Source organism: Sardina pilchardus, chromosome 2 (genome assembly GCF_963854185.1).
Source record: "Sardina pilchardus chromosome 2, fSarPil1.1, whole genome shotgun sequence".
NCBI classification, from domain to species: Eukaryota; Metazoa; Chordata; class Actinopteri; order Clupeiformes; family Clupeidae; genus Sardina; species Sardina pilchardus.
This window is the reverse complement of record NC_084995.1, coordinates 31,704,426-31,731,384: the sequence shown is the minus strand read 5'-3', so window position 1 is coordinate 31,731,384 and position 26,959 is coordinate 31,704,426. Positions and strand designations below refer to the sequence as shown.

The window sequence follows — 26,959 nt, the reverse complement described above, 5'->3', positions numbered from 1 at the left end:
GTTGTTCCTTGTGCAAATCGATCCGGGAGGGAGTGGAGTGGAATGCACTAACCCGTGAGTGTGCACAGAGTATTGGGCGGCGTCTCCGGGCCCAGCTGGTCCAGTCGAAGTGGCTTTGGGAGAGGGTCTGGGTGCAGGATGTCTTCTGGTGCCCCGGCTAGCCTGACAGTGGTCTGCTCCAAACAAACAATACAACCTAAGGAGGGAGAGCAGTGTCGTGTTACACTCAATACAAGAAGAGATGTTGATCAACGGGTAACAGCAATCGACTCCAGTGTGCTATTCAGTGATTAAAAGAATCAGATTTTGTACGTCTTGATGGAGAGTAATTAACAAAATAGTTTTGGGTTCATGGGCCTGTGTAAATTCAACTTCACGTGAACTGTCCAGCAGTGCTCGCAAACAGACCACGTCCGAAATAGAATTAAGTATTGACGACTCAAAACAAAGTAATTCAGGCTGATAAATCACTTGCAGCAAGACCTAACAACGCCCCTAAACTGTTCGATTATACAGTATAAAGCACGGCCTCTCGGGGCTTATTGCTTAATTTAAGGCTTTAGAGTCTGTAACTGTAATCCAATGCACTTTCTTGGCAAACTGTACCCCGCTGTAGTAATGCATCTCTGAAGGTGAGGAGGAGGCAGCAGGAGGAGGAAGATGAAGATGAAGATGTCGCCGTGATGGCCTGTCTGACGGAGTGCTGGAGCGCGTGGGCTGGCCTAAAGCACACAGTCAGAGTCCGGCGGGGGCAGCCTGGCCGTGGCTCTTCCTCAGCCTGCAGGCTGGCGTCCGTCACAAAGAGCAGCCAGTTCTCTGCATCACCAGCATCTGAACCAGAGTCCTGACACATAACATATAAGAGTGTGAGTGTGAGATGTGTGTGTGTGTGTGTGTGTGTGTGTGTGAGTGAGTGAGTGAGTGAGTGAGTGAGTGAGTGAGTGAGTGAGTGAGTGAGTGAGTGAGTGAGTGAGTGAGTGAGTGAGTGAGTGAGTGAGTGAGTGAGTGAGTGAGTGAGTGAGTGAGTGAGTGAGTGAGTGAGTGAGTGAGTGAGTGAGTGAGTGTGTGTGTGTGTGTGTGTGTGTGTGTGTGTGTGTGTTTGTGTGTGCACAGTTAAACTGGTGCATGTTTATTTCTATACAATGAGCACATAAAAGCTCTAAATTAGGGGAAAGTGATGATAATAAGGGGCCATTCAAAGAGGAGAACAGGCAGGCATGCTCAGTTGCTACATCCTGGACAGAGTACAACCAAACTGACATGGCTGGTAAAAGGGTTTTAGTGCCAGGTATGGCCAGCAGCATAGCTGTGCATCCCTTATGAAACCAAGAGCACTTAGTAAAGGAAGAGAATAGAATAGCTCTATACATCGATCATCAATTATGAACCAAGCTGCATGTTGGAAAATAGCTGGCATTCCTCATTATCTATTTCATTTTTGGTTATCAATTTAACATCATAGAAATGATGTTAAATAAGGTCTGGTCACTGTACACTGTAAGCAAGTTGCAATTGGTACCAAAGCAAAGCGATATTTACTGCCTATGGAGAGGTCCTTCATGGCCCTCCATGCTTATGAAGAAACGCTGACTACTATAAACATCTTTACATAACTTGTGCAAAATACAGTATATTGCTCTCAGATGATGTTACAATGTTGTGTGTTGGTAGGGTGTGGTTGCAGGAAGGAGTAGAGGGTAATTGGTTCAGGGAACAGGCCTGGAGTGGGTTAATTAAAACAGCTGTGATGAGTTAGCTAATGAAGCTCTCCATTTCATTGTCAGTAGTGTGCTGGATCCAGGGAAGCTGCCTACGACAGCAACAAAGGAGACCGTGTGTCTGAGAAAAGAGTTTTGGTTAAAGAGACGAGAGCAAGAGACCTTAGTTAAAATTAAGAAAATATGTTCTGTTGATGGACATATCGCAAGAGCGCTCCGGCCTGTGTTCCGCTGTGCACAGGATTTCTGTGTTAAGTGTGTAAGCAGCCTGTGAATAAACCCACTTCACCGAGTACACAGTCTTCAGCCTGAGTATGTGCTGAAGAGATCTCACAGCTCTTGTTACATCTTGGCTATGAATACAATGCACAAAAGTTTATCAACGCAAATCTAATTTGTCTATAGCTCTACATTGATGTTTGGCTTTCAAAGCACCTCAACCCTTAATCAGGTTATCATGCTAGTCTGCTTTCAAAGGTTAGTAGTACAGTCACCTTCCAAATCACTGTTTTGGTAGTGGTGCACATTACTAGCCTGATCATGGACATAAGCTTACACATGTGACCAAGGAAATAACAAGGGATGGTGACCATTCTCACTGAGATGGTAACAATACAATCTAGGTCCCACAGGTCAATCTGGGTTATCATTGCAACAATGATAACACTGATTCCTCCCTGCCAAGGTTGGACTAGCAGTACATGCAAGTCATATGATAATGGATACCCAGCTAGGTCCCCTTTTTTATGGTTTCAGAAGTCGTTCCAAGAACAGCTATTGTTTTGCGTGACAAGAAGAACAGACACTTAAGGTATTAAAATGACAGAGCTACATTAGAATGTTGTCTCTATCTGATAGTAAATGGATTCCCTGGCATGTAGAAAATAAGAGGGGAGGTTAAGTCAGACGGAGGAAGAACGTAACCTAAGAAAGAAAGCAACCTGAGAAAGACGTGTCATTTTTCATGGTGGAATTTCCCGCTGACCAAATCTGGTCACACTGCAAAGGAATCCTGATTTAAATAATACCTCTGTAAATAATGCACAATTCACCACCCCAGTCTTTTTTCAGAACAATACCAATCCATTCAAGACAAATATGAAATGGTTAATGATAAAAAAAGGTGTGTGTGCATTACGTGTTAGAGCCACTGCTCTAGTTATCTTTAAGAGTTCAAAGGGTAAACATGTTTGGAATCAATGGCAAAGATAACAGCCAGTCTGTTCCAGAGTCAAAATGCTAGAACAATCTACCGCCACCCAACAGAGGACTCGGGGCTTATTCCTTTAACCTACCAGAGAATAAAGCAAAGAAAGAAAGAAAGACAGAAGAAAAAACTTGGCATATGTACAGTAGTGTTCAACATTCCGCACGCATGCATTCTTTTGCCTCCACCTCACAAAACGGATTTTATATAAACACTAAACGTGGCACAAAAAAAAAAATGCAAGAAAAGTATGCTAGATCTCTGCTAATGATCTAACGATCTTTTAGAGAGAGGAGATAGCATCTCACAGCTACACAGTGTTGTGAGGACATATGGCCTGATGCTGAGACAAGCTTCAGTGGAATTAATATCCTATTCATATCAGGGGGGACTCCAGAGTACAGAATCTGCAAAGTTTCTATTGCTTATCTCTGTCTCCAGAGAGTGAGAGAGATGTTATTTAGCTGTACATGCCTATCTCTTTTACTAACTGCTGCCATTGGAAAATGTCGCAAATCTAGAGCAAGAAACAGCATAAGAGTCCATCACAAACTGAAAGGGTCAGTGTCTTCTACACAAGTCTCTTGATTGAATTTAGGTTTTGGTACAGAAAAAGTTTGCAGGTGGTGCAAGCGTGCATCTGGCATTCAGAAAGTAAAAAACACTGATAAGCGGAAAAAAAAAAACACACTTCACTTAAAGTAGAAGTTTTGAATCTTCAAACATGCCATCAATTGGATTTGCAATTGCGATGACAGTCTGACAATTCATAGCTAGATTTCGACCCACTGTTTCAAGCTCATTTTGACAGTTCAAATGGGGAGTCAAATAATGAATTCACTGGAGAGAGTCGGATTACCTCTCACAGGGTCTAATACGACCAATGTTGATGGAATCAGTTTTAGTCACATCAAATCACATCTGTAAGCCTCAACATTATATATTTCCATTAAAGTTGCCCTGACAACCCACAGCTATTCACAACTCCTCCCTTCATGAAGTGAGAAGTACATGTGGAGCGCAGTTTCCTCTGACCATGATTTGCTCTCGTTAAAAAACCTGCCTCCAGATATGAAACCGCAGATGGGTTATCATGAAACTCTGACACTCTGCAACACTTGCAGCCAATACACGTGCAAAACATTTTTGGGTGGCCTTACCTGTAAACGTCTGAACACAACATTTGCTGTGAAGCTATAGCGATCACCTTCTTTTCCACCCTGATAAGAAAAGATGACATTCTACAATGTAGGTTGCAATTTCACATTGAATAATGCAAAATAAAAAGGAATTATCAGGAAAAGCTTTGATAAAACCTATATACTTTTTAATACAGTTTTTAATTTAAAAAGTATTGAACTAAACTGGAATAATATGTGACCATAGACTATAGTGTATGCTGAGGAAGGGATATTTCTCAAACTCCCTCCCCATGTGGGCTGCTTGAGTGACTGACATGAAGAAACGAGTATGTGTTGTGTATGTGTTGTGTACGTGTGTGTGTGTTGGTGTGTTGGGGCCTGTTGCTTGAAGGCAAGTTATCTACCTGTAGTATCTCCCGTAGGCTGAGCATCACAGGCGGCTGATAAAGGAGAGACAGCGGCATCTCCTGACTCACCGCCACGGACGCCTCATTGCCTGAGAGACGGTAACAGAAGCTGGGAGCCGCTGCAGCAGTGCTGTTCTGTGACACATAGCAAAAATACCAAAACCACATGCTGAAACCACACTGAGGAGTGCTTTTAGGATACATGTCCTCCTTTAGAGGACCAAACCGTTTGAGCAGAGAGGGGCTGTGGACCCTAAAGGGAGTGTTCACACTGACACACATTTTCCACCTCCAGGCACTCAAATTCTATGGAACGATGCATCTTCTTGACCACTGCAACGCGCCTTGCGTATTTATGCACCGCTCCTAAAAATGCAAGGTTAAAAAATGGTAAACCTCAGTCAATGGGTAGCTGCTTAACCGCCTGTCTTAGTCAGGGAGCTAGCTATTTAGGTTAAGTATGATATAATATTAACTGCATCATGTAATCTCAATTCCCACTTTCCTCTTTAAACACTCACTATTTGGAATACTTGCCTTCTGGAGGTGAAAAATGTATGTCATTGTGAATGACTTTAGGTCTTTCCATACAGGTGTTGATCACTTGTAAATGATATGAGAAAGACCAAGAACAAGAACAGCTAAATACTTACTTACTAATAATTACTTAAAGCCCTGAGCACTACTCATTCTTAAATGACAACACATAACACATATATCGAGGGGCCTAAAGCCTGTTTCTGGGGGGCAGCCTGCTCTACTTTACCATAGCTCTTTTCTGTTTACCTGACCGAACCTCAGCAATGAACTCACTCTTCATCTGGTAAATACACCTGATTTAACAATGTAAGAGCAACTATTATTGAATAGCCTACACAAGGATAATCTCAAGTGTATTCTAACACACCATGAGCATGAGCTACCATGCTTTTTTGTCCTCCGTGCAGAACTGGTCGACTCAGACAGGTGACATGCATCATTAACATGCCACACCAGATGACTACAGACTCTGGCAGCCTCAACAGGAAGTGAGATAGAGGACTGACTGGAGAAGAATTTGTGGAATTATTGAACCCCCTGACTAAGATGACTACTAAATACCTTCATGGCCCACACCTGTGCAATGAAACAATGCTGACCCAACAACTGAATGTGAATTCTGACTGTTTGCTATCTACTCTGCCATTCCTGCTTTTGAACGTCATACTTCATACTCTCTTTCTTTGCTTTCTCTCTTTCTCTCTCTCTCTCTCTCTGACTGTTTGCAGTTAGGGCGGAGATGAATATACCTCCTCGCAGCTGAGAGAGTCTCCATGCACTTTGAGGGGCAGAGTGGGAGGCCACAGGCTGTCAATCAGACTGAAGAGAGGAGCACATCTGATGACATGAGAAAAGAGAAAAACACACTTATTAGGAACAGATATTGTTTGCTTGCTTGCATGTGCATGTCCACCCTTGCAGAAATGTAAGGTTTCTGGCGAAGAGTTGCTGCAAGTTTGCAGCAAGGTCATTTATGCATATTAGACAAACAGTTGCGGTGAACTTTTGGCAATGTTGCAGCAAATTTGTAGCAATGTCATATGTAAATTTAGTTTATCACCAGAAGTTCGCTGAAAGTTTGTCGTTATTGGTTAAGTGTGGTGGCAAATCCCTGGCAAAGACATTTGCCACTAGTGACAAACTTCTTGTTGATGACAGAACTTTGCTGGAAATTTGCCTATAGCGGCCAACATTCTGGCAATATTTTCTAGTGGATTCATTTGTTTCCCAAAAATCACCCACAAGTTTGCAGCAAAGCTGCAGCAAACATTTACTCTTTGTAAGGGCAGGTAAGAGAGGTGAGGCTTGTGGCAATACACTAGATTTGGAGCAGGGAAAAAGAGGACAGTAAGAATACTTGCTAACTTACTAAAATGGATAGAATAATAGGATGGAAAGCTTGGCTCTGCAATCGTTGGCATGTTTTGGCATGAAGCGCAGTACAATAGCTCATTAACTGCACTATGGAACCTGTAAATCACAAGATTCATAAAAAGCAGTTTGACACGTTCCTTCTCTGAGCCCTATAAATGTCGTTTTTTGGCACTGCCTTTATTGATGTTCTTGAGATTCAAAATGTCAATGTCAACAAATTTACAGCATTTATAATTTAGTATTCACCCTTGACTATATAAGATAGTAGCTATCCTATATCTATCTAGACTGTTTTCTTAAAACCTTAAATGCCAGGCACTAAAATGAGAATAAATAGCTTCAGAATGCACTTATGGATGTGAAAAGTCCTTCAAGAAAGCAAAACATAAAATAAAACATGGTGACTTGCCAGATGTCACAAGCGTAAAAGGGAACAAAGGTATCGGGGATCAAACCGCAGCAAAAACCACAGCAACAGAGAGGGGGGAAAAAGAGAACTGAAGAGAAATCTAGCAAATCCTGGTGCTAAACTCTCCACTCTTTTAGTCGAGCAACTTGTTTGGGTACGTTTGCTGAAAACTGAGTCTTTAACATGGGCAGACTCGTTGTTGATCGGTGATATGATGGAGCCATTGTTCAGAACCAGTTCCACAGCTCAAGTACTCTCGTTCTCTCCTTCTCCGACGCCAACACCATAGAACCTGCTCTACAACCTTGGCTGGTTGGGCAGCAAAAACAACTCGCTGACCTATTCTCTTCTAAAAAGAACTTCAGTTAAACTTACTGTCTTATAAGTATGATCTGTAAAATTTATTAAAAAAAATTTAAAAAAATCATTACACACACACATAATTAATGGTGGGTGCATGCATGTGTGCGTGCGTTTGTACCAGTAGAACAAAATGAATGCCCTTACAAAGTTTCTATAACTTCGGTTAAGTTCCAAAACCTGGACTTGGATCAGGAAAAATACAAGATTTACTGTTTTTCTAACCTTTCCTCTCAAACACATTCTACATAACTTTGCACTCTAGTTAAGGTAAACATTTCCATTCACGAGATCATCTGCCATGATGCCAAGACAAAAGGAGCGCAAACGCAGCATGCAAGGTCTTCCTCTGGTCTTCACTGAGATCCTCTCTTTGCTCTTTTATCCCCTGGTCACCAGCTCTTCTAACCCGTACTAGTTAAAACAATGACAGATCCTATCAATCACAGCAAAGACAGTACTATCACACATTTATGTGTGACACCCATTTGCAATCTATCAATGTACTTTGGACTCCTGCAGGAATAGTTGTTTTATGTCTTTCAGGTCAATGACCCATTGATTAATGACGCACTCTTTAACTCTTACTACTGATAATGGTGGCGATAAGTTGAGGTATCCAAACAAACTGTACAAGATTCATTCATTCATTCAAAAAACAAAACAAAAAAACAAGTGAAATGTTGCATTGTGTTGTCTGAAACAGACAGCCACTGAAGAGGAGAGACACACAGTCCAGACAACAGTGATACACTGCGTGTCAAAAGCCCTTTCTGAGGATCAGGAGCGTCCACATGCCATAAGTGAACGTGGCTCATCAGGAACTGCGAACGTCAAACCAGCATAGTCTGTGTGTGTGTGTGTGTGTGTGTGTGTGTGTGTATATATAAAGCATATAATTACCCATTTTCCTTAAATCATTCTTGTTCATAGTATATCTCATGTTTTGTGAGAGGGACTGTGCCATGCATAAACTCACCTGGTCTGAATAATATGTGTGTGTGGTACAGTACATGTGTGTTATCAACAGTCACGTCCATTCTCTCACCTGGTCTGAATAATATGTGTGTGTGGTACAGTACGTGTGTTATCAACAGTCACCTCCATTCTCTCACCTGTCCACAAACTCACCTGGTCTGAGTGTGTGTGTGTGGTACATGCGTGTTATCAACAGTCACCTCCATTCTCTCACCTGTCCCTGGTGACGCGCTGCAGCACCTTCACCCCCTGTAGCTGGCAGCTCCGGCCTTCCCACTGCCGGGCGAGGAGCTGGAACTGCTCCTCTGAGGACAGGGCCTGGAGTTGCACCTCGCTGAACATGCCCCAGGCATCCTGCACCAGCACACACAACCTACACACACACACACACACACACACACACACAAAGAGGCAATTGTAGTCAACTTCACCGCATGTGTGGGTTAACATGAGTCAATTTGTATACAATGGCTTAAAAAAAGGAGGAAATGAAATATGGGCTCTAATAAACAAATATTGAGGTGTAGAGGTGTATCTCTATTCACATTCCTGTTGTAATAAAAACGTTCTGACGTCAAATGTCTTTTGTTTATATAAAGGCACCGTGCTGGTGATTTGTGCTAGCCTGTCATCACACATTGAAATCTGTGAATCAGAGCAGTGGAGTTTCCCACTAAGCTTTTTGACGGTAAGTTAACAATGTGGAAACCCTTGCCCTGGGTTAAGGCAAGCCAAAAGGCAGCTATCCACTCTGCCTGGCTGGCTGGCTGGCTGGCTGACTACTGAAGAATCCGCTGGTCCGCAGAAGAGTAATTAGTAACTGATTGAAATATTATCTTGTGGACATGCTCCAGCCGGAGCTCAGCGGGCGTGGAGCGCTGGGCCGCCATGCGTGGAGCCAGGCTGGAGACGTCGTGCAGAGTCACCCTGGAGCCCCTGGAGGAGGGGAGCGGGTAACCCTTGGCCTAGAGAGCTGCATTCCAAACCCTGAACCTTGGAAACAGAAATGTCAGCAAGACAAAAGGTATGAAGGGGCTTTGCTTTGCGGATGGCTTTATGAACTGTTCGCCCAGCACCTTCATGAGACCTTGTCCGTCATTATGGGAGAATTAGCCCCCCGGCACAGAAATCCATGTACAGCACTGCACTGCATCAGAATGACACTAAACCAGCAAAAAAAACCCCACAGGAGCAGACCAAAGAAGGACAAAAAGAATGCTCTCAAAGATAACAATATAATTATGAAAATACAAGAACATGGAATTCGACGTCTCTTTTGACCAGACTGTTGGTTTTTCAGGCAGCAGCAGCATTCAGAGAACACCCTATCACAGGAGCTCTCCCTGAGTCAAGAATGACACACCCGGTAAAGTACATCAAGCCATTCCAAAGTGCACAACAGTCTCCAAGAATAAACTGCAGTACATCGGGAGGATCAATGGTACTCTTAACATTTACAAGTATTAAAACAATGGCATGATTGTAACTACTGCATGCTTGGGAGTGACAACTTGATTTCTGCTTGTGTCCATGAGTGAAACATACAGTTCAATCAGTCTTCTAAGTTAATCAGTAGTGACATTCAGTGGCTATCCGACATTTGATGGCTGCAAATTCGCAGTTGTCATCTCGCAACCACATAATCTGTTTAAAGTTTTTCGAGGAATGAATGCTACCACAAAGGGGGGAACGAGGCCTGGAGTGGTGAGCAATTTCAAATCCAATCAGTGAACAACATGACAGAGACCGCCTGCTCCCCCTTACTACATTCAGCATGTCCGACGCATGCTTTCTGCCGATGACAGGAAGGCCGGGACAGATCTGACTGGAGGTGGCGGCAGTGAAGAACATGAGCCGAGTGAAAGGCTCTTGCCTTCAGCGCAGGCGGCGTGTTTGCCCCGGGTGCTTGAGGCGCACGGAGAGAGAGAGGGAGCGTGCTGAGGGAGGGTGCTGCTGAAGGCTTTCAAGTCCAGACAAGGCACCTGTGCTCAGGCAAGATTAAGAGTAAACACTGCGGTTCACAGCCCAGAGTAAACAGCACGGGTTAACTGCTAGGGTTTTTTTCACCTCATTTTCTCATCCCTGTCATGCTTGAGGTCTCAGTAGGGAATTTGATGAGGGAAGGAGAGGTAGATAGATTTATAAACATAAAAGTAAACATAAATGTTTTAATATGGTGCTTTAATTATATATATATTTTAATTTCTTTTTTTTTTTTTTACTAATTTTGACATTTCAGAGCATGCACCATGATGAAGAATTCATATTGTGTTTCAGGGAAACCAAAACTACGCTTCATCTTAACTTACCATTAATCATTGTGGTTCAACACTACAGCTCACACTACCTCAAAATGATATTAAATGAAACGCATATCTAAAACTAGAAAAGCACTCAGAGAGCTCAAACCTCAGCAAAGACAAAACATAACTGCCTCCTCCTGGATCCAGATGGTGATACGGATCACTACCAACATTTAATCGTTTCTTCCTTGGGTCATTTCAGACCTTCCCTGATTTCATCGAATTTCATCAATCCATCCATAACTTTTTGAGTAATCTTACGAACAAACAAACAAACAAACAGACAAACAAACAAACCCCGTTGAAAACATAACCTCCCTGGCAGAGGTAACTATTTACGGTAAGAGTTTATAAAAAAAGAATTAGTACTATTATCATTTCTTATAACAAACCTAAGGTTTTGTTGCATGGCCTAACATGGGGTTCACACAAAGACACAAGGTAAGAATAAGAGAAAAGATGATATCTGACTCTCGTATGGAATACCATATCAGTGTCAAAAAATGTATTAACACTCTGTGTGCTACAGTATATAGGAGAATAACAAGTGCTATATAGGAGAATAACAAGTAGACACGCCATCACCCGTTTTATAACAGATGAGTCAAGGGAGGCCACAGGGTTATTCTGAGGGATCCAACTGCACACAGCAGTAAATCACAATATGGAACTCAAGCACAAAAAATACTGATACAAAGACACCGATGCCAATGTTATGTCAACACATCCATGCATTTTTGCTATAATGCTGAGACACTATAACCTTGCGTTATCAATCAGCACACTGGGCGTTTAAGGTTACATTATCTCTCTGTGCAAGTAAAAACCTGTCCCATGAACCTTTTAACCCATTCTTCTTACATCTTTTATTCAAATTTTATTTTATTCATCTTTTCTTATATTTGTCCACCATGCTTTTACTTTATACTTTTTGATTTTCTCTGATGGTGTAAAGTACATTGAATTGCTTTTGCTTTCCGTATGAAATGCGCAATATAAATAAATTTGCCTTGTTTTGTCTTGCCATGATGGAGACCATTATTCTAAAAAAACAACAACAACAAACATCCCTACCTCTGAGACAGACAGCGAGACAGGCTAATATTAAATTGTTTACCATGAACCTAAATATAGGAGTGTTAACATACAGTATATATCCAGTTACATCACTTGTGCTGGCATGGCCAAGGACAGCGCTACACTTTTAGTTATACTTTGCGAGCAGCAGTTCATGCAGCCATGTGGAAAGAAGTCTATCAGGCATCAAGATGGGAACAAAAAAACAGAGAATGAAACTTGGAACGAAGATGAAAAGCTCAAGTCTGGGCACCTGACAAGTCGGTCATGCCAGTGCAGAGATGACATACCGTAAATTCTATTGACACTCGGTACATTACTTGGTACACTGCAAACCACATTGGCCAGCCAATTAAGAAATGAAAACAAGACGCCCTGCCTATCTGTGACAGAGGAGGCTTGTGAGGGCCTGTGAGGGAAACTAGCCGGGAAAAGTGATACAAGGCTGTAAAGAGGGTGAGGAGGCCTCATGGTGCACACTCCAGTCCATATAAACAACCTCTTTCTCTGTACGTCCCCTCATATGCCCCCTACCCCCCCCCCCCCCCTTGCACCCCCACACCCACCCACCCACCCACCCACCATGCTTTCACCCCCCACGCCACTTCCTCACAATCCTGAAAGCATCCCCACTTCTCTGAGTGTCTCTTGTCATTGGCCAGGGCTGCATGGTCACTGACTGGTTTTTGGAATTTGTTATTGTGAGCAACGGCAGGAATTCTCAGCAGTTAAGGAGCTCTTCCTGGAAGTGCAGATCCATTGAGCTTGTCCAAATAGGAGTGCGCAGTCGCAGACACATTCACTTTCTCCCTCACACACAAACACACAACACTTACTCTCTTTCTCTCTCTGTCCCTCTCTCTCTCTCTCTCTCCCTCACACACACACACACGCACGCACGCACGCACGCACGCACGCGGCCCCACTGAGAGCAAGCACCCCACGCACAGAGAGCTCTTCAGAGGTGTCTCATTGGCAGGTCTGAAGGAGGCGGGCTTCCTTCCGCCACGCTGTGAACCAATGGGAGGGGAGCTGCCAATAAACAGGGATGTAACCAGATCTCCCAAGCACATTGTGTTCCCACTTCAGCATGAAAACATCCAAGGAGCCCCTCCTCAGGCCCAGCACACACTTCTTCTTTTTCAGCTTGTTTATTCAGTTTGAGCTCTTACTGGAACTGAGGATGTTGGATCCCCATCCCCGCCCCCCCACACACGCAAAAAAAAAATTAACAAAAGTTTACAAAAAAAGATGAGAACAAGCAAGCCTCTTGGTGATACCAGTGGTGATTTCTCACTGCAGACCAAGATTGTCAGAATCATAACCACATGAGCCACTTTGTAAAACCACGTTGTAAGTTTAGAAAACACGTCCATCTGTATACAGCTGTTGAGCAGGCTCATATCCACTGCTATCCCTTGTTTATCTACAACAACCAACTGTTACATCCATTTGGTCCAAATGAAGAATCAAGGCTTTTGGGAGATATAAACACGGCTTAAGAAATGTTGTTGCCCCGTCTTGTCTAAAGAGGTAGCATCTGTGTGTGCAGACAACATCTGTCTTATTTAAGTATCAACATAGGTCATCATAACAATAGGTCATCATTTTTTAACTGATGTTTTTAGGCAGATGTGGAAAATAACAGTGGAAGCCAACATGATCTAATGTTACTCAGGTAGAGTGTGACTGACTACTTTGAATAAGTTAGAGTAACAGCTCTTTATGGACAGTGTCTGGTTTCCCATAGGTAAATGTCAGTGCTTTATACATCCCTCAAGCCAATGGAAATGAAGATGACAGCACCACTTGTGATGGTCTTCAAGTGAAAAGAGGTGGCTTTGCCCGTTAAGTGGTGGGGCTTAGTGGGATGGAAGTGTTAAAGTGCTACCTTAGGAACTACAGATGTCAAAGATGTCAAAAGATTCGGTTCAATAATGTTCTACATAGAAAACCTGTGAAGTTCATCACATTTCAGTCCGCGTGACCTCCAGATCATATGCATGTCAGAGAAACACGCATGGCAACATATTGACCTCTGGTCAGCCACTTGTCTGGTACCCTTCGCTAGGCCTCTAAAGTTTGTCTAGCCCCAACAGGTATGTGCAGTGCAAACATACATAGAAAGAGGAGAACAACATAACATTGGGTGTCTCATTTTCAGGGGTCCAAGCAGCGAAGCTGCGGGACTGCTATTGTTTTTGTCCTGATGATTAACCCTTTCATAATATTCATTTTCTGCAGCAAAACCGTATCTGCAGCCAAAACTGTAATAGGGACAGATGCAAAATGTTCACTATAGGTCCTAAATCAGTGCATGATCACACAAAAACAGAATAATCTACAGAAACGTGTGGAATTTTTCAAAAATGTTCTCAACCTCTTTTTCCCCCAGAGCTCTTGCATCAACCCACTCATATCCATCTCCTCCTAGACTGTGATCCGATTTCCACGGAATTCGGTACGTAGGGTCTATAGACCAGCCCTACAGACTGGCTTTTGTCCGATTTTTGATTTGTTGCCTGAAGTTGTCTAAAGTTAAGTGTCAATTGACTTTTGGGGTGTCGCCTATAATGATACTATTAACTATATCTTATCTTGTGAAGGTCCAATCGTATTCAAACTTGGAACACACAATCAATACATCATTCCTTGGACGCAAAAGACGCATATGTCAAAAATGTCAAATCTTATCCAAACTTAAATATACAATCAACATGACATCCTTAGGATGTGCACTTAATTTCATGAAATTCTGTTCATAGGGGGACGGAATTGGTGTCTGTAGCCATAACCGTGCAGAGTCAGACACTTCATTTTGACCATAGGTCCCAAATCAAGGCATAATCTCACACACACACAAAAAAAACATCTGACAATCGGGGGCGCTATAATGAGCAAATGTACGTCTTCGCTCATATCTCCAGAACCGTATGAAATTGTTGACGAATTCTTCTTCCCTGTTATTCATTCAGAACCATCACATCCAATGAACCCAGCCACACCCATTCCCATAATGCACATTTTCCCGCCATTTTCAAAAACCTCAAGAGTGAAACTAATCTTCTCCTCGACCGTTGTTCTGATTCTGACACAATCTGATAGACATCACCTTCAGACCAAGCCTAACAGGTTGGCTATTTCCGATTTTTGGTTCATCAAAGTTTCAAAGATACACATCAATCAACTTTAGGTGTACAGTATAGCCTATAATGATTCTATTGTCTATGTCGTATCTTGTAATGGTCCAATCCTATTCAAACTTGGTACAAACTTGGTACATCAATACAACATTCTTTTGATGCACACTGAATTTCGCGAGATTCTGTCCAGCCCCCACTTCCATCCTGCTGTAACGCACTTCTTGCAATTTGTCTTGGACCCCGACAGTCACCCCTTGCCATTATATTTTTCATTTTGTTTCTTCTGCTACGGCTGAAAGGGGTGCTGCTCTAGTCTCTCTGGTGCCATGCATACATCAGGTTAAAAAAGGGCTGCTTCTGTGACGTCAGTGTTGCCACCATCCTGCTAAACTGTGGCTGCCCCCCTCCCGCCCCCTCTGTACTCCATGGCACCGCCATGAGTCCGCTGCGTACCCTGTTGGAAAGGGGCAGTGGCGAGGAGGGGCATGGGGGGTCGGAGGGGAACTTTGTCAGTGGGATCTCTGTTTACAAGGCCACGCGGTAAAGCATGCTTTGCTTCGGCTGGTGTCCAGTTACCAGTCAAGTGACACTGGAACCGTCTCTTTCCATAGCACCCCACCACGTGAATCCTTGTGTGTGTGTGTGTTTATGTTTGTGGGAGTGTGTGTGTGCGTGTGTGTGTGCGCCAGTCTTAGCCTCGCACACATAGTTCCTGGACAACAAACACCTCCATGCTGTTATTACTCAGCAGAGGAACAAAACAACAAACCCCACCCCCCACCCCCACGCTGCTCCCACCCCCCCTTTTCCAAAGGAGGGTTGGAGGTTAGAGCAGAGCAAGCGGTGAACAGGGCCAGTGTGTGTTCCACTAGCCCTGTGTGTAATCTCGCCTTCATGGTGGAACAGCCCAGATAGGCTGTGGGTCAAAGTTCACAACTGATCCCATTTGATCCTGTTTCTGAAACAGCGACAATACGACTCAAACTTAATGACTGAATGAATTTCAATGGATCAAGAAGATACAGGAAGGCTCGCCCGTAACTCAAAATGATTCATTTGAATGATCAAATTGTTAGCCGAGTAAACACCTATTACCACTTTTATGACTTTCATGCTTTCTCTCTTCATTGTCCACGCCTCCTCCCTTCCTGTCCATGAGGCTGTGGATCACTGACAGTCCTGTATCTCATTAGGCATGTTTGTTGCGCTGTGCCATATGGGTCTGAGAGCCAAGGAGCACGCTGTGTGCTGGGTTGGGGCTCAATAGCTAGTTGGTAATTGACAGAATCTAGAGCACACTCTCTCTCTCTCTCTCTCTCTCTCTCTCTCTCTCTCTCTCTCTCTCTCTCTCTCTCTCTCTCTCTCTCTCTCTCTCTCTCTCTCTCTCTCTCTCTCTCTCTCTCTCTCTCTCTCTCTCTCTCTCTCTCTCTCTCTCTCTCTCTCTCTCTCTCTCTCTCTCTCTCTCTCTCTCTCCCTGCCTCCCCCTCTCTCTGTCCCATTCTCTTGCTTTCTCTCTCTTTTTCCCCACTCGCCGCCCTCTGCTGCCAAGGAGAGGACAATGTCCTCAAAACTGGAGGAGTGCCTGCACTGACGCACTGCTTTCTTCAAGAACACAAGCGCAAGCCACGAGTAAACGAGCTCACAGCAGGCCAACAGGCTGACTGGTGCTGCTGTGCATGGCTGCACGACCAAACTTTCTACAGAGACTCTAAATAACAGGGAAGCACTGCTAAGGACAATAGTTGCCTCTGCACAGACTAACTAGGCCTAGTTAGTTAGTATGCTGCCAAATCCATGTTGATATGATTTCACAGATAATGATTTAGCAGTCTTGATGGATGTGATGGCGACAGCCATTTGCATTTCATTCGTTCACATTTAACGTCATCTTGCACTTCTCTATACAGCTTTGATATGAAGGTTTTAATGAAGCAAAAACTGATGTGTTTATATCTTTATTCTGTATTTATTTTTGTTAATTTGATAAAAACCTATAAATCATGGTCAATTTAGTTTAATTAATATGTGTCTTCATCTCTGACTAATAAACCACTGGCATAATTCATCAAGATGGTACTTGAAATGTCATAAAATAACTCTGGCTTCACCATAAGAAGAAAAACACAAAGACTAAAAAGAATGCAATAAAAACAGTCATGCTGATACCTGCCAGTGCTGCTGCTGCTGCTATTGCGGGGGGAGGGTGCATGAGGGGATCTGCGGAGGCCCTGGAGTCTGAGAGGAGAGGATTGTGGGATGTGGAGGCAGTAGACGCGTTGCAGCACGACCTCCAGGCGCTGACTGAGAGCCCCAGCCGGCCCCAGGCTCTCCAGCGCCTCCAGCAGGGAGTCGCAAACACCTCCGGGTTCAGGCCACCCCCGTTCACATACACCCGCCTGTGTGGGGAGACACACACACACACACACACACACACACACACACACACACACACACACACACACACACACACACACACACCACAGGTTCTTATAGTATGGATATATATATAAAATACATTATTTGGTGAAGAACAAAATACTACAAGAAACGACTCTAGAGCTCACAATAATTGTGAATTAAGCTCTTGAATCTAGTCCACGAAACTGGGAAGGCTTTTCATAAACAACACCTGACTCAGAACCTGTACCGCAGGTCTCAAGTGGAGACAGATCCTTAGGGGGGGGTGGGGGGGCAACGACTGCTTATTCAAATTATAGAGCATGACGAAACCACAAACAGCACCAAGTCTACACACCTGTCTCCTGCTGCCACCACTGTCTCCCTCAGTTGGTGGATGGGCCCGACTCTGCTCCAACCATAAACCCCAGCAGCGGTTCAGTGGGTAGGGAGAGCACCTCTGGGCCTGGGAATGGTGCTTTGGGCTGGGTGCCATATGGCTCCGTCTCTCTAGGGGCAGAACCTTCTGGCTGAAGTGGGCGTTGAGAATGACCGGGCATCTCTCACCTTCCATGATTAGTGTTTGCCTGGTGGTGAGGAGAGACAAGAGGGGCACATTTTGCAAGTTGTGACAAAGAAACTTTGGTTTCTGCAGAACTCAGAATTTGCTTGTCTTCAAGTGGCACTGCATTTGGTGTACCCAACGGTTACAAGACGGTTGACATGAAGCCGTTCTCTTTTAAAACTCTCCAGGGGCAAAACACTCAAATTGCTTTAAACTCCCACACACCTTTTAGGTCTTTTACATGCACATTGCACATATATTCAAACAACACTGTGGCAACACGGAAATACTCTGTGATTTTATCTATCTGCTTGAATTATGCATACAAAAAAAGCAAACAAAACATTCATTCACATCTATTCTTCGTTGCGGTCAGTATTTGACTGTGGCTACTGTGCAGGCTACCTCTCTGTATTGTCTAGACTGCATGTGTTGTGTACTGTGTAGACCACACAACTATTAAAGAGTCCGACTATAGCACAGACACACTCACTGTAGTTTTCAAACTAACAAATACCACTGTTGGGATATTCTGAGTCAGCTGCTGGAAAAAAAAAATCCAATAACTGATAAAAAAAAAAGATCAGACAAAAGAGATTCTTGGTGAGCCCGTAGGATTAAAAATTATATGCAAGTCAAGACGCCACAACTCACAGGCGCACAGATAACGATCCTCCTCCACATGTCTAACTATCAACAAGCACATCACTCACGTACACACATCCTTCCCACACTCAGTACCCAGCGGAACACACAATCACTGTCATTCAGTCAAAGCTGGTGCAGTTGAGTTGAGTCTGTTGACGGGCGATTTTCTGCTCATGGAACAACACAAAAAATTTAACTTGAATATGTGGCTTTAATGAATATGATTTTTATGTAATTCCTCTTATTTCAATATATTGTATAAATCATCTCCATACATTGTATAAATGCCCAAACGCCCCCAAAAAAAGAAAAACAAAACCCATACACGCAAACAGCAGACTTGGGACAGGCACAAACTATCCAAATATCCCCGACATAACCTCAGCGAGGTCCATCATAATTAAACAGGCCACTGTCAAACTGTTCCAAAGGTTAGGTTGGCAAGGTGCTTTTAACAGGTCCTGCTCTCAGTCAGGAGCTGTGAGAGCACCTCGGGGCGATGAGCTGGGTGGGTGCCAGGACAGGGCTCTGCTCAGACCCGTCTCTGCTTGCCCCGAGAGCGTCATATGGCCGTTTAGCTGGGAAAATGTATTTAGATACGTCATCAGCGCAACAAGCTGGGCCCCGTGGTGGATTTGGAGGTTTGCCAGCGAGGAGAATCTGAGCCAAAGTGTTCCATGGAATGAACTCCGCGAACCTCAGCGCGTCGCTGTTTGGCCTATGTGGGTGATCGAGGACACCAGCCTGGGCTAGCTTGAGAGGAGGAGATTGGGGGAAGAGGTAAAGGAAACGAGTGAAAGAAACTTCCGTGTAGGCCAACCTGAGACTTGTCCTGAGAGCAACCCCTCAACTTGATGCTGTGGCTGTGTTGATGTGCTTCATACGGATGTTGCTGGGTGACGATGCTACTACACCAACACAAAAGAAGTTGGGACGTTGTGTAAAATGTAAATAAAAACAGAACGTGACAATCTACAAATCTCATAAGCCCATATTTAGCTGCAAAAAGGACATTGACACGTATCAAATGTTGAAAATGACCAATTTGACCAAATTTGATCAAATTTAGCAAAATAAATAAGCAGCAGGTCTCTGAAAATAAGCCCTAAAGAAGCAAACCAATACCAAAAAGTTAGCATCCCCTCCCCGAACCCCTGACGTTACATCTCTGGGCCGGTTATATTAGAGGAGTCTACGGTTACAGCATTGAGTCGACACAGAGGCATAGGTTTAGAACGCTCTCTGTGTACATGTAGGCGCTGCGTAGATTCTACGCAGAAACAATAAACATGAAGCAAGCCAAAAAGAAGCAACCACATAAAAAACACGCCTCCAAAACCGCAACCCCCAAGTCACTTATAATAAGTGTTTAGTATTTAGTCATTTGAATGATTTCACTCATTCAGAGTGGGGCCGGTAATAGACGTCTGAAGTTCACATACAAAAAAGCCACCATCTTTGCCCAAATAAGGAGATCCGGTATCTTGACATTTTTTCTATGGGAAAATAAGATGGGGATTTTGAATTTCCGCACCTGTTAAACTCTCATGGGGAGGAAGAAATTGGAAATGCAGACGTTTTGCCCTACAAAGTTTTGTCCTCTGCCTTCAAGTGGATACTGTGATCTTCGGTAGGTGAAGAAGGCACACTTTGATCTTTGCTACCCCTTTTGCTAACTAACTTACAATGGAACTTGCCATAGGCAGTTAGCTTCAATTAACACCCCGAACTCCTTATATGGGCAAAGGCAGCTTTGGATCCTATTTGTAGGCGAACTTCAGAGGTCTATTGGTCAGCAGGTAGATTGTTAATGGGTACGCCTGACTTTAATCAGGGGGCGGAGCTAACTGCAATTAGTGGAGGCTTTAGGACAGGAAGCTCCACCGAGAGATAGCTGAAGGAGGAGAGAACTGTGGAGTGTCTCTGGCTGCTTTCAGGCATTATTGTTTGATGTTTGAGTTTGCGCATATTTTTGGCGGATTTTTGGTGGGATGGGCAAAGCGAGGCTTTGTGAAACACTGAAGCGTTCAAAGTAATTGTGCTGGATTGTTTCGAGGCTTCGAAATGGAATGAACTCCACGAAAAGCTAAGCAGTGCTGTCCTTGGTCAACAATTGGATGGGAGACCATTTCCAGTGACAATAAAGTTAAGCTTATTGCTGCCGTTTGTGATCTCTAAATCACTTTCTTCTCATAAAAAAAACTCTCAATGTTGCAATGTGTTTGACCATTCTGAGAGTTCAGTTGAATGATAACGTGAAAAGCTGACCTTAAAAATATATTGTCTGAAATAATATCTTACACACTTGAGTTGCCTAGGCTACCGTTCAAAAACACCCTCACTAACCACTACACCATCATGGCTATTGCACCAAAAGGCTCGTTCAAGATGGCTGCGCAGCACAAGATGCACGTGGTTAAAAATCTGTCCACGATGGTCTAGATGGGTGTGTTTTCGACTCGGCAGTCGGTATCACATGGCCTCAACTTATCGCGGGAGCAAGGCGTGGCCAGGCAGCTGCTTCGCAGCGGAGCAGCAGCTTTGGAGGTACTGCGGAGCGCAGCGGAGCCTAGACCCTGCCTTCATGACGTCAGGTCTTTGCCCTAATTGGCTTTTACATCCCTGACGTATGTGCAGATGTTTAGATGCCTCCTCATATCCACAAGGGTCCGTGCGGGTCCGTGCCTCGTGATTCGTCACATGGTCAAGTCTAGACTACGGGAAGTAGAGAGTGTACAACCAGAGAATGTCTAATAAGGGGAGAAGGACCACTAGCGAAATACTTCCGCATGGTACTGCAACTAGAGGGCGATCGCGAGCAAGTGATGAATGAATGGGTAGCAATGGAGCTGAACCCCCCAGTACCACATTTGTCGTTATATAATTTTTTCTCCTAAAATTGCATTAATGCATGCGATGCAGGATAACTTGACTTGACAATCAGCTGACCAATACAATTTTCAATATGTGTTGTTATTCCTAAAAACCCTTTCAAAGTTTTCATGTCAAAGTTTTCATGTCATTCGACACAAGCGAACCACTTTACGGCCATAGACCTAAAAGAAGGTTCAGCTTCACGACGGCCGTAATCGGTCGCGATTGTCGCGAGCATCCATGAGCTAAATGCTAGCATGTTACAGGGAAAACGACCCATCCTATGAAAAGCAGAAAGGACATGAGTGACTTTTTATTTCATTTCCAGTGGAAAACCTATACTCAGGTAGCTACTACGACAATGTACATTAAGAAATGAAGTTGTCAACTGTGAAAAAAACCAGTTCTAGCCGCTTAGCCCCATAGACAACAATTCATTTATCACTTGCTCGGCAACGCCCCTAGCGGAATTTCAACAGATTGCAGGAACAATCCGGTACAATGGAGTTAATAGGAAGTGGACCGGCTCTCCCTAAAGGGGCTCTGGTACAACTTCATAGCAGCGTTTGTATCCCCTCCCCTGCTGCCACCGGCAGTTGAACTTGAACACGCCTATTGGTTGCACCAAAATGCACCAAAGGTTCATTTTTCTTTGGTCACATGGGCATTTTGGGCATGTTTTGAACAAGTGGTCACATGACATGGTTTTGAGCTACGTTTCAAAGCAGTGTTTCGAAAACACTTGTGCTTTGAAGCATCCACACTGATTCGAGACATCAGCTTTGAGCGTCACACCGCTAATTTTTGGAGCACATTTTTGGAATAAAAGTCATTTTCATATATCTATGTTTTTTCACGTTTTCTGATGATTTCATTTTCTGGACCCTGCTCAGACTACTTTTTCACAGCCCTATACAGGATTTCGCAGCTCAACAGTCTTTTTAATCATGTTTTTCATTCCATGATGCATCCAATTTGACATGTCTAAACTGCAGACAGGCCATCTTAGGACCTGTACTCCTCCTCTATGGAGAAATACTGTTTAAATATGTGCAGAATTAATTTCAGCATTTGTTGTCCTGTAATATTCAAGGTCCTCTCTGAAAAAGACATTGTCTGGATGGCAGTATACGTCACTCTGTACATAATTTTAGAATTAGTTTGTGCCTTGTTAGATATGCAAGATGCCCCTGTCATAGGCACTAATGCACTTTCACACTGTCATAGAAGCTTGGTTTTGAACAAGTCGGATTAGTTGGATTCTAAAAATAATTGCATATTTTAGTTGGTCTAACCACAGGACCTTTTTCCACCTTACCTCAGTCCATTTTAAATGAGGTCAGGCCAAGATAAGACGGTGGCATTTCTGTATCATGTCTAAATTGAATTTCTTCCTTTGCATGGTTAAGTCTACACAAGTATTTGTGAATTGAGCATCAAACTGTGCTCATAGACAATTGTTATCAGTATCAAGTTTTCCTGAGCCCATACAGTGATTTTCTTTACAGAAACAGGTCTGGTTTTAATGCAGTGTCATCTGAGGTCCAAAATACCATGGCCATTCAATATTGGGGTTTTTTTTTCAGATCTGACCCATGTTTGCAAAGATGTCTCTGGATTCTCTAAATATTTGAATGATATTATGTACTGTAGATGATGAAATCCTCTTATACCTTGCAATTTCATGTTTTGAAGCATTACAATTATATTGTTTCATCATTCGCCCACACAGGGTTAAACAGAGTGAAGAATAACTCTACATCTTTATGAAGAGACTCTGCCTCTCTGTCATGCTATTTTTTATACTCAACCATGGTGCCAGTTAAGAAGGTTGTGAAATATTCCTCCTAATTGTTGTCTTTATCATTACACGATTTTTCCAGCATTTTGTTGCCTCCATCCCAACTTTTTTTAAAAAAAACGTATTACTGGTATCAAATTCAAAATGAACATATTTTCCATGAAATACATTTGCCATTTTGTCTGTGTCCTTTTTGCAACTACCGTAATTTCCCGACTATTAGCCGCGGCTTATACATTGATTTTGCAAAATTTCTTCAGCTATGAGGTTAATACAGGGGGGCAGTTAATATGGTGTTAATATGGTTTTGTTTCTTTTAACTTGCATAAAACACTGCCCTGCGGCTTATACACAATGCGGCTTATATGGGGGAAATTACTGTAAATGTAGATTTACCAGATTTGCAAATTGTCACATTCTGTTTCTATTTGCATTTTAGACAACATCCCAACTTTTTCTGTGTTGGGTGTTTGTACATTCAACTGACTCCCTTCAAGAGTCTCGCTGGGATGAAGCCTGAGTCATCAGCCAGTGGCTTGTGTGGCTCAGTAATGAGTGACCTCTGTGAAATTTGGACGCCATAAAACCATAACATGACTACAAAGATGAGATTCCGAGGAACTGCTAGACGGTCTGAACCAGAATTAGTTCTCTCCCCCGCTAAATTCCTTTCATAGTACACTGTGGAAAAGTTGTGACGATTATCACATAATTCAAACTATAATCCGCTATTCTTATGTTACAGCAAAATAACACAAGAAATCATAATACTGGACGTAAATTTGTAATCAAATACACATCTTCATAAAAAAGAAAGTCTAAAGGGACTGAAAAAGAGGAAGGAGAGGCTACAACTGGATGACTGACAAATATCAGAGACGCCTTAACAGACAATGACCTAAATACAAAGCCTCATCAGAGTTCCAAAACAGCGCACAAGCCTTTCTGAGTGGGTAACAATCAACCAGGAAGCATGACACACGCCCTCACACACAAACAGAAAAAAAAAGTAAATTGACAGATGAATGAGAGGGTGAGTGAGTAAGGTGAGTGCTCACGTCACAAACAGGTAAGGAGTGGCCCAGGTGTTTTCAGTGGAGTGCAGAACAGCGAGTCCTGACAGGCATTTCCGGCAGCTTCCGCCCCCACGGCCCCGCGTGGGTGGAGGAGTGGCCATCCTACACACAGCACGGGGGCTGGGAGGGAGGAGGAAGTGGCTCTGCACACCACACAGGAAGTGTACAAGGAGTGGAATACTACTGGAACTCCAGGCATGTGAAATTCCGGAGTTTTCCACGTTTGGCACAGCCATGCACATGGGAAGTCCTAAGCACACTACACTACTACATACGGGAAATGTCATTGAACTTGGCAGGCTACGGGTGTCTAAATGACCAAACTGTGACGGCCTGCATACCTCTTCAAATCTACCGATAAGATTCTGGAGAAGATAAAAACACGTTCCTTACTAAAAAATGAGAAGACCTCAAATCTGTGTTGTTGACAGATGCAGTAGTAATGCCCAGCTAAAGTCTTCCTCTACACTGTAGCTTAAATGTTCTTAAATTCTCTTGCTGAAAATCGCTTTGGATAGAAGCGCCTGCTAAATGAATAAATGTATATGTAAATGTTAATATATCATGTCTATAACAAAAGATCACAACTTGTGAATGTAAAATAATACTAGAGGAAAATCGAAGTCAAATAGAAAGTGTTGAATGTAGGAGACAGGACACTGTTAATATACTGTGTGCTATCAATTTAACCTAGAAATCACAAAGTATTGCGGGTCTGTATCAGTTGGACTTTCCACTGTCAACAGAATCTATTCCTGGTAAAACACTGCGGGTGGGTAAAAGCAGGGAGAGAGAGTGGGAACGGAGAGAGAGAAAAAGAGAGCGAAAGGGAGACCCTGAGCTGCCAAGAACTCACTGAGCAGCATGTGTTTTCAATTCCCACCCCAGGCCTTGTCCAGGGCCATTGTGATCCACTACTTCGCTAGAGCTCCAAGAAAAAAAGAAGGGGGGGGGAAGAGAAAAACTACTGCACTTTTTTCCCCCCTCTCCCAGCTTGCTGGAAATGAGGTAAGCACTGCCAGGAAGAGGAATGCGAGCCATTCCCTGGAGTTGCTGATGACGTGGGAGCAGAGAGGAGGCCCCCTGGCTTCCGGCCGTGGTGTCTGCCTGACTGCCAGCTCCAGCGTGGGCTGAGCCCCAACTCCCAGCAGCTGGAGACAGACTCCTCTCGGCTCCATTCACTCACGCTATCGCTACAGACATACACACACACACACACACACACACCCACCCCCACACACCACTACTGCTGCTGTTCCTCTCACACACTCTTACAAACACACGCACACACACACAAACAGGAACAGAGCACCCCGAGACTGAGAGCTGTTTTATAACAACAGTAATAAACTGATGCATGAACCAGTCTTGCTCCATGTTTTCGATTACTGTTTTGCAAATAATGCTCTATGCAGTAATGTGGAACACTATACTGATGTGACACTGTTCATACTGTTGATGTTCATATGTGCGTATATACTTGCTTGAGAGGAATGCACTAAATTGAAAACAAAAAAACAATTACACACCACATAAATGTTCTTACTGGCATTAAAATGCATCTAGTCATCAAGAACCAGTGGCCCTGTCCTCAACTCCGATGATGACACATTTGTTCTGGCCACATAAAGATAAGGGAAACCTATTTACAGTAAAGGACCGCCTGCCTGGCTATGGAGAGGGGTGCGTGGCCAGTGTTTTCACTCACCAGGGCGGATGCACGTGGATAAGGTCACCCGGGCTCGGGGCCAGCTGGGCCACGGTCTCTCGGCTGAACAGCACCAGGCAGCGGTTACTCTCTCCGGCGTCCTCCTGCTCCGCGGCCGCATCCTGTTGCCCCTGCGCTGGGTTCTGTTGCCCCTCAGGGGACACTTCCTTGCGCCGCTGGCACAGGGCAACGCTCAGGCCACAGTCCTCTTGCACACGGAGGACCTGAACAGCTAGCACACCTGGCTTACCTGTCACATGTACACACACACACACACACACACACAGACACACACACGCACACGCACACGCACACGTACGCGCGCACACGCACACGCGCACACGCACACACGAGACTTAGCGGCCCTGAAGGAGTACAAAACAGAGCAGGACTACATTTTGGGATTCAATAATTACAGAGCTCTAGTTCCTAAGACAGATATCACTGGCTGTTAACAGAGGATCAGCGGAGGACAGGGTATTCTTCTCTGCACAAACAAACAGACAGAGGTAGATAGTCAAAGTGGGAGAGACTAAAATGTATTAAGCTAGCATGCTAGGCTAAATAACAGTCATGTATTGGTAAATGTGTTATGCTAGCATGCTTATGTCATGTAATAGAAAAGTATACATTTCTTGACACATTGTTGTCAAAATACTGTATGGTACTTATATGTTGTTACTTTAACCAATAAGACCCACAACAAACATATGAAAAGCTCCAGTAAAATCTTTGCCAGGTGAGACCATGCAGATGATTAGGATGATACACAGGCAATGCAATAGCTTTTACAAGCCTAACAAAGACCAAATGGACACATCAAAGTCACCCACAACAATAACATGAGCATTTTCAACTTAAGCAGACTCTAACAACAGAGCAACGTGAGAAATAGTAAGGGGGCGGAAAACAACTGACAGGCCAGAAGAGAAACTAACGTGTGACTCATGTCCCCTCCCATTCCAACTGTCCTGAGTGTTCTGTGAGAGAGTTACGGTTTGAAGAGTTGACAATCTTTCTCTTGGCCACAAGGATTGTTTTAATGCGCTGCCAATAAATTCTGCTCCGCGCTCTGAAGACGATGGAGCAGGAACCAACTTGCCTCAGCACCCGTAAGAGGCTCTTCATGGGCATGGGTACACACACACACACACACACACACACACACACGTACACACACATACACACACTCACACGTACACACACTCACACGTACACACACACATCCCTGA

The 26,959-nt window shown here is 43.8% G+C and overlaps 1 protein-coding gene across 1 annotated transcript in view; it reads right to left on the bottom strand.

The window, feature by feature from the left end:
* The window catches only part of spidr (scaffold protein involved in DNA repair), a 48,654-nt gene that overhangs the window by 3,998 nt on the left and 17,697 nt on the right, over window positions 1-26,959 (bottom strand). Inside the window, exons 8-16 of the mRNA XM_062527120.1 lie at window positions 25,728-25,977; window positions 17,414-17,642; window positions 16,825-17,054; window positions 8,350-8,508; window positions 5,764-5,851; window positions 4,472-4,609; window positions 4,086-4,145; window positions 607-844; window positions 53-196 (exon numbers count right to left, since the gene is read on the bottom strand). Of these exons, the coding sequence (XP_062383104.1) occupies window positions 53-196; window positions 607-844; window positions 4,086-4,145; window positions 4,472-4,609; window positions 5,764-5,851; window positions 8,350-8,508; window positions 16,825-17,054; window positions 17,414-17,642; window positions 25,728-25,977 (1,536 nt within the window). The remainder of the gene's footprint in view (window positions 1-52; window positions 197-606; window positions 845-4,085; window positions 4,146-4,471; window positions 4,610-5,763; window positions 5,852-8,349; window positions 8,509-16,824; window positions 17,055-17,413; window positions 17,643-25,727; window positions 25,978-26,959) is intronic.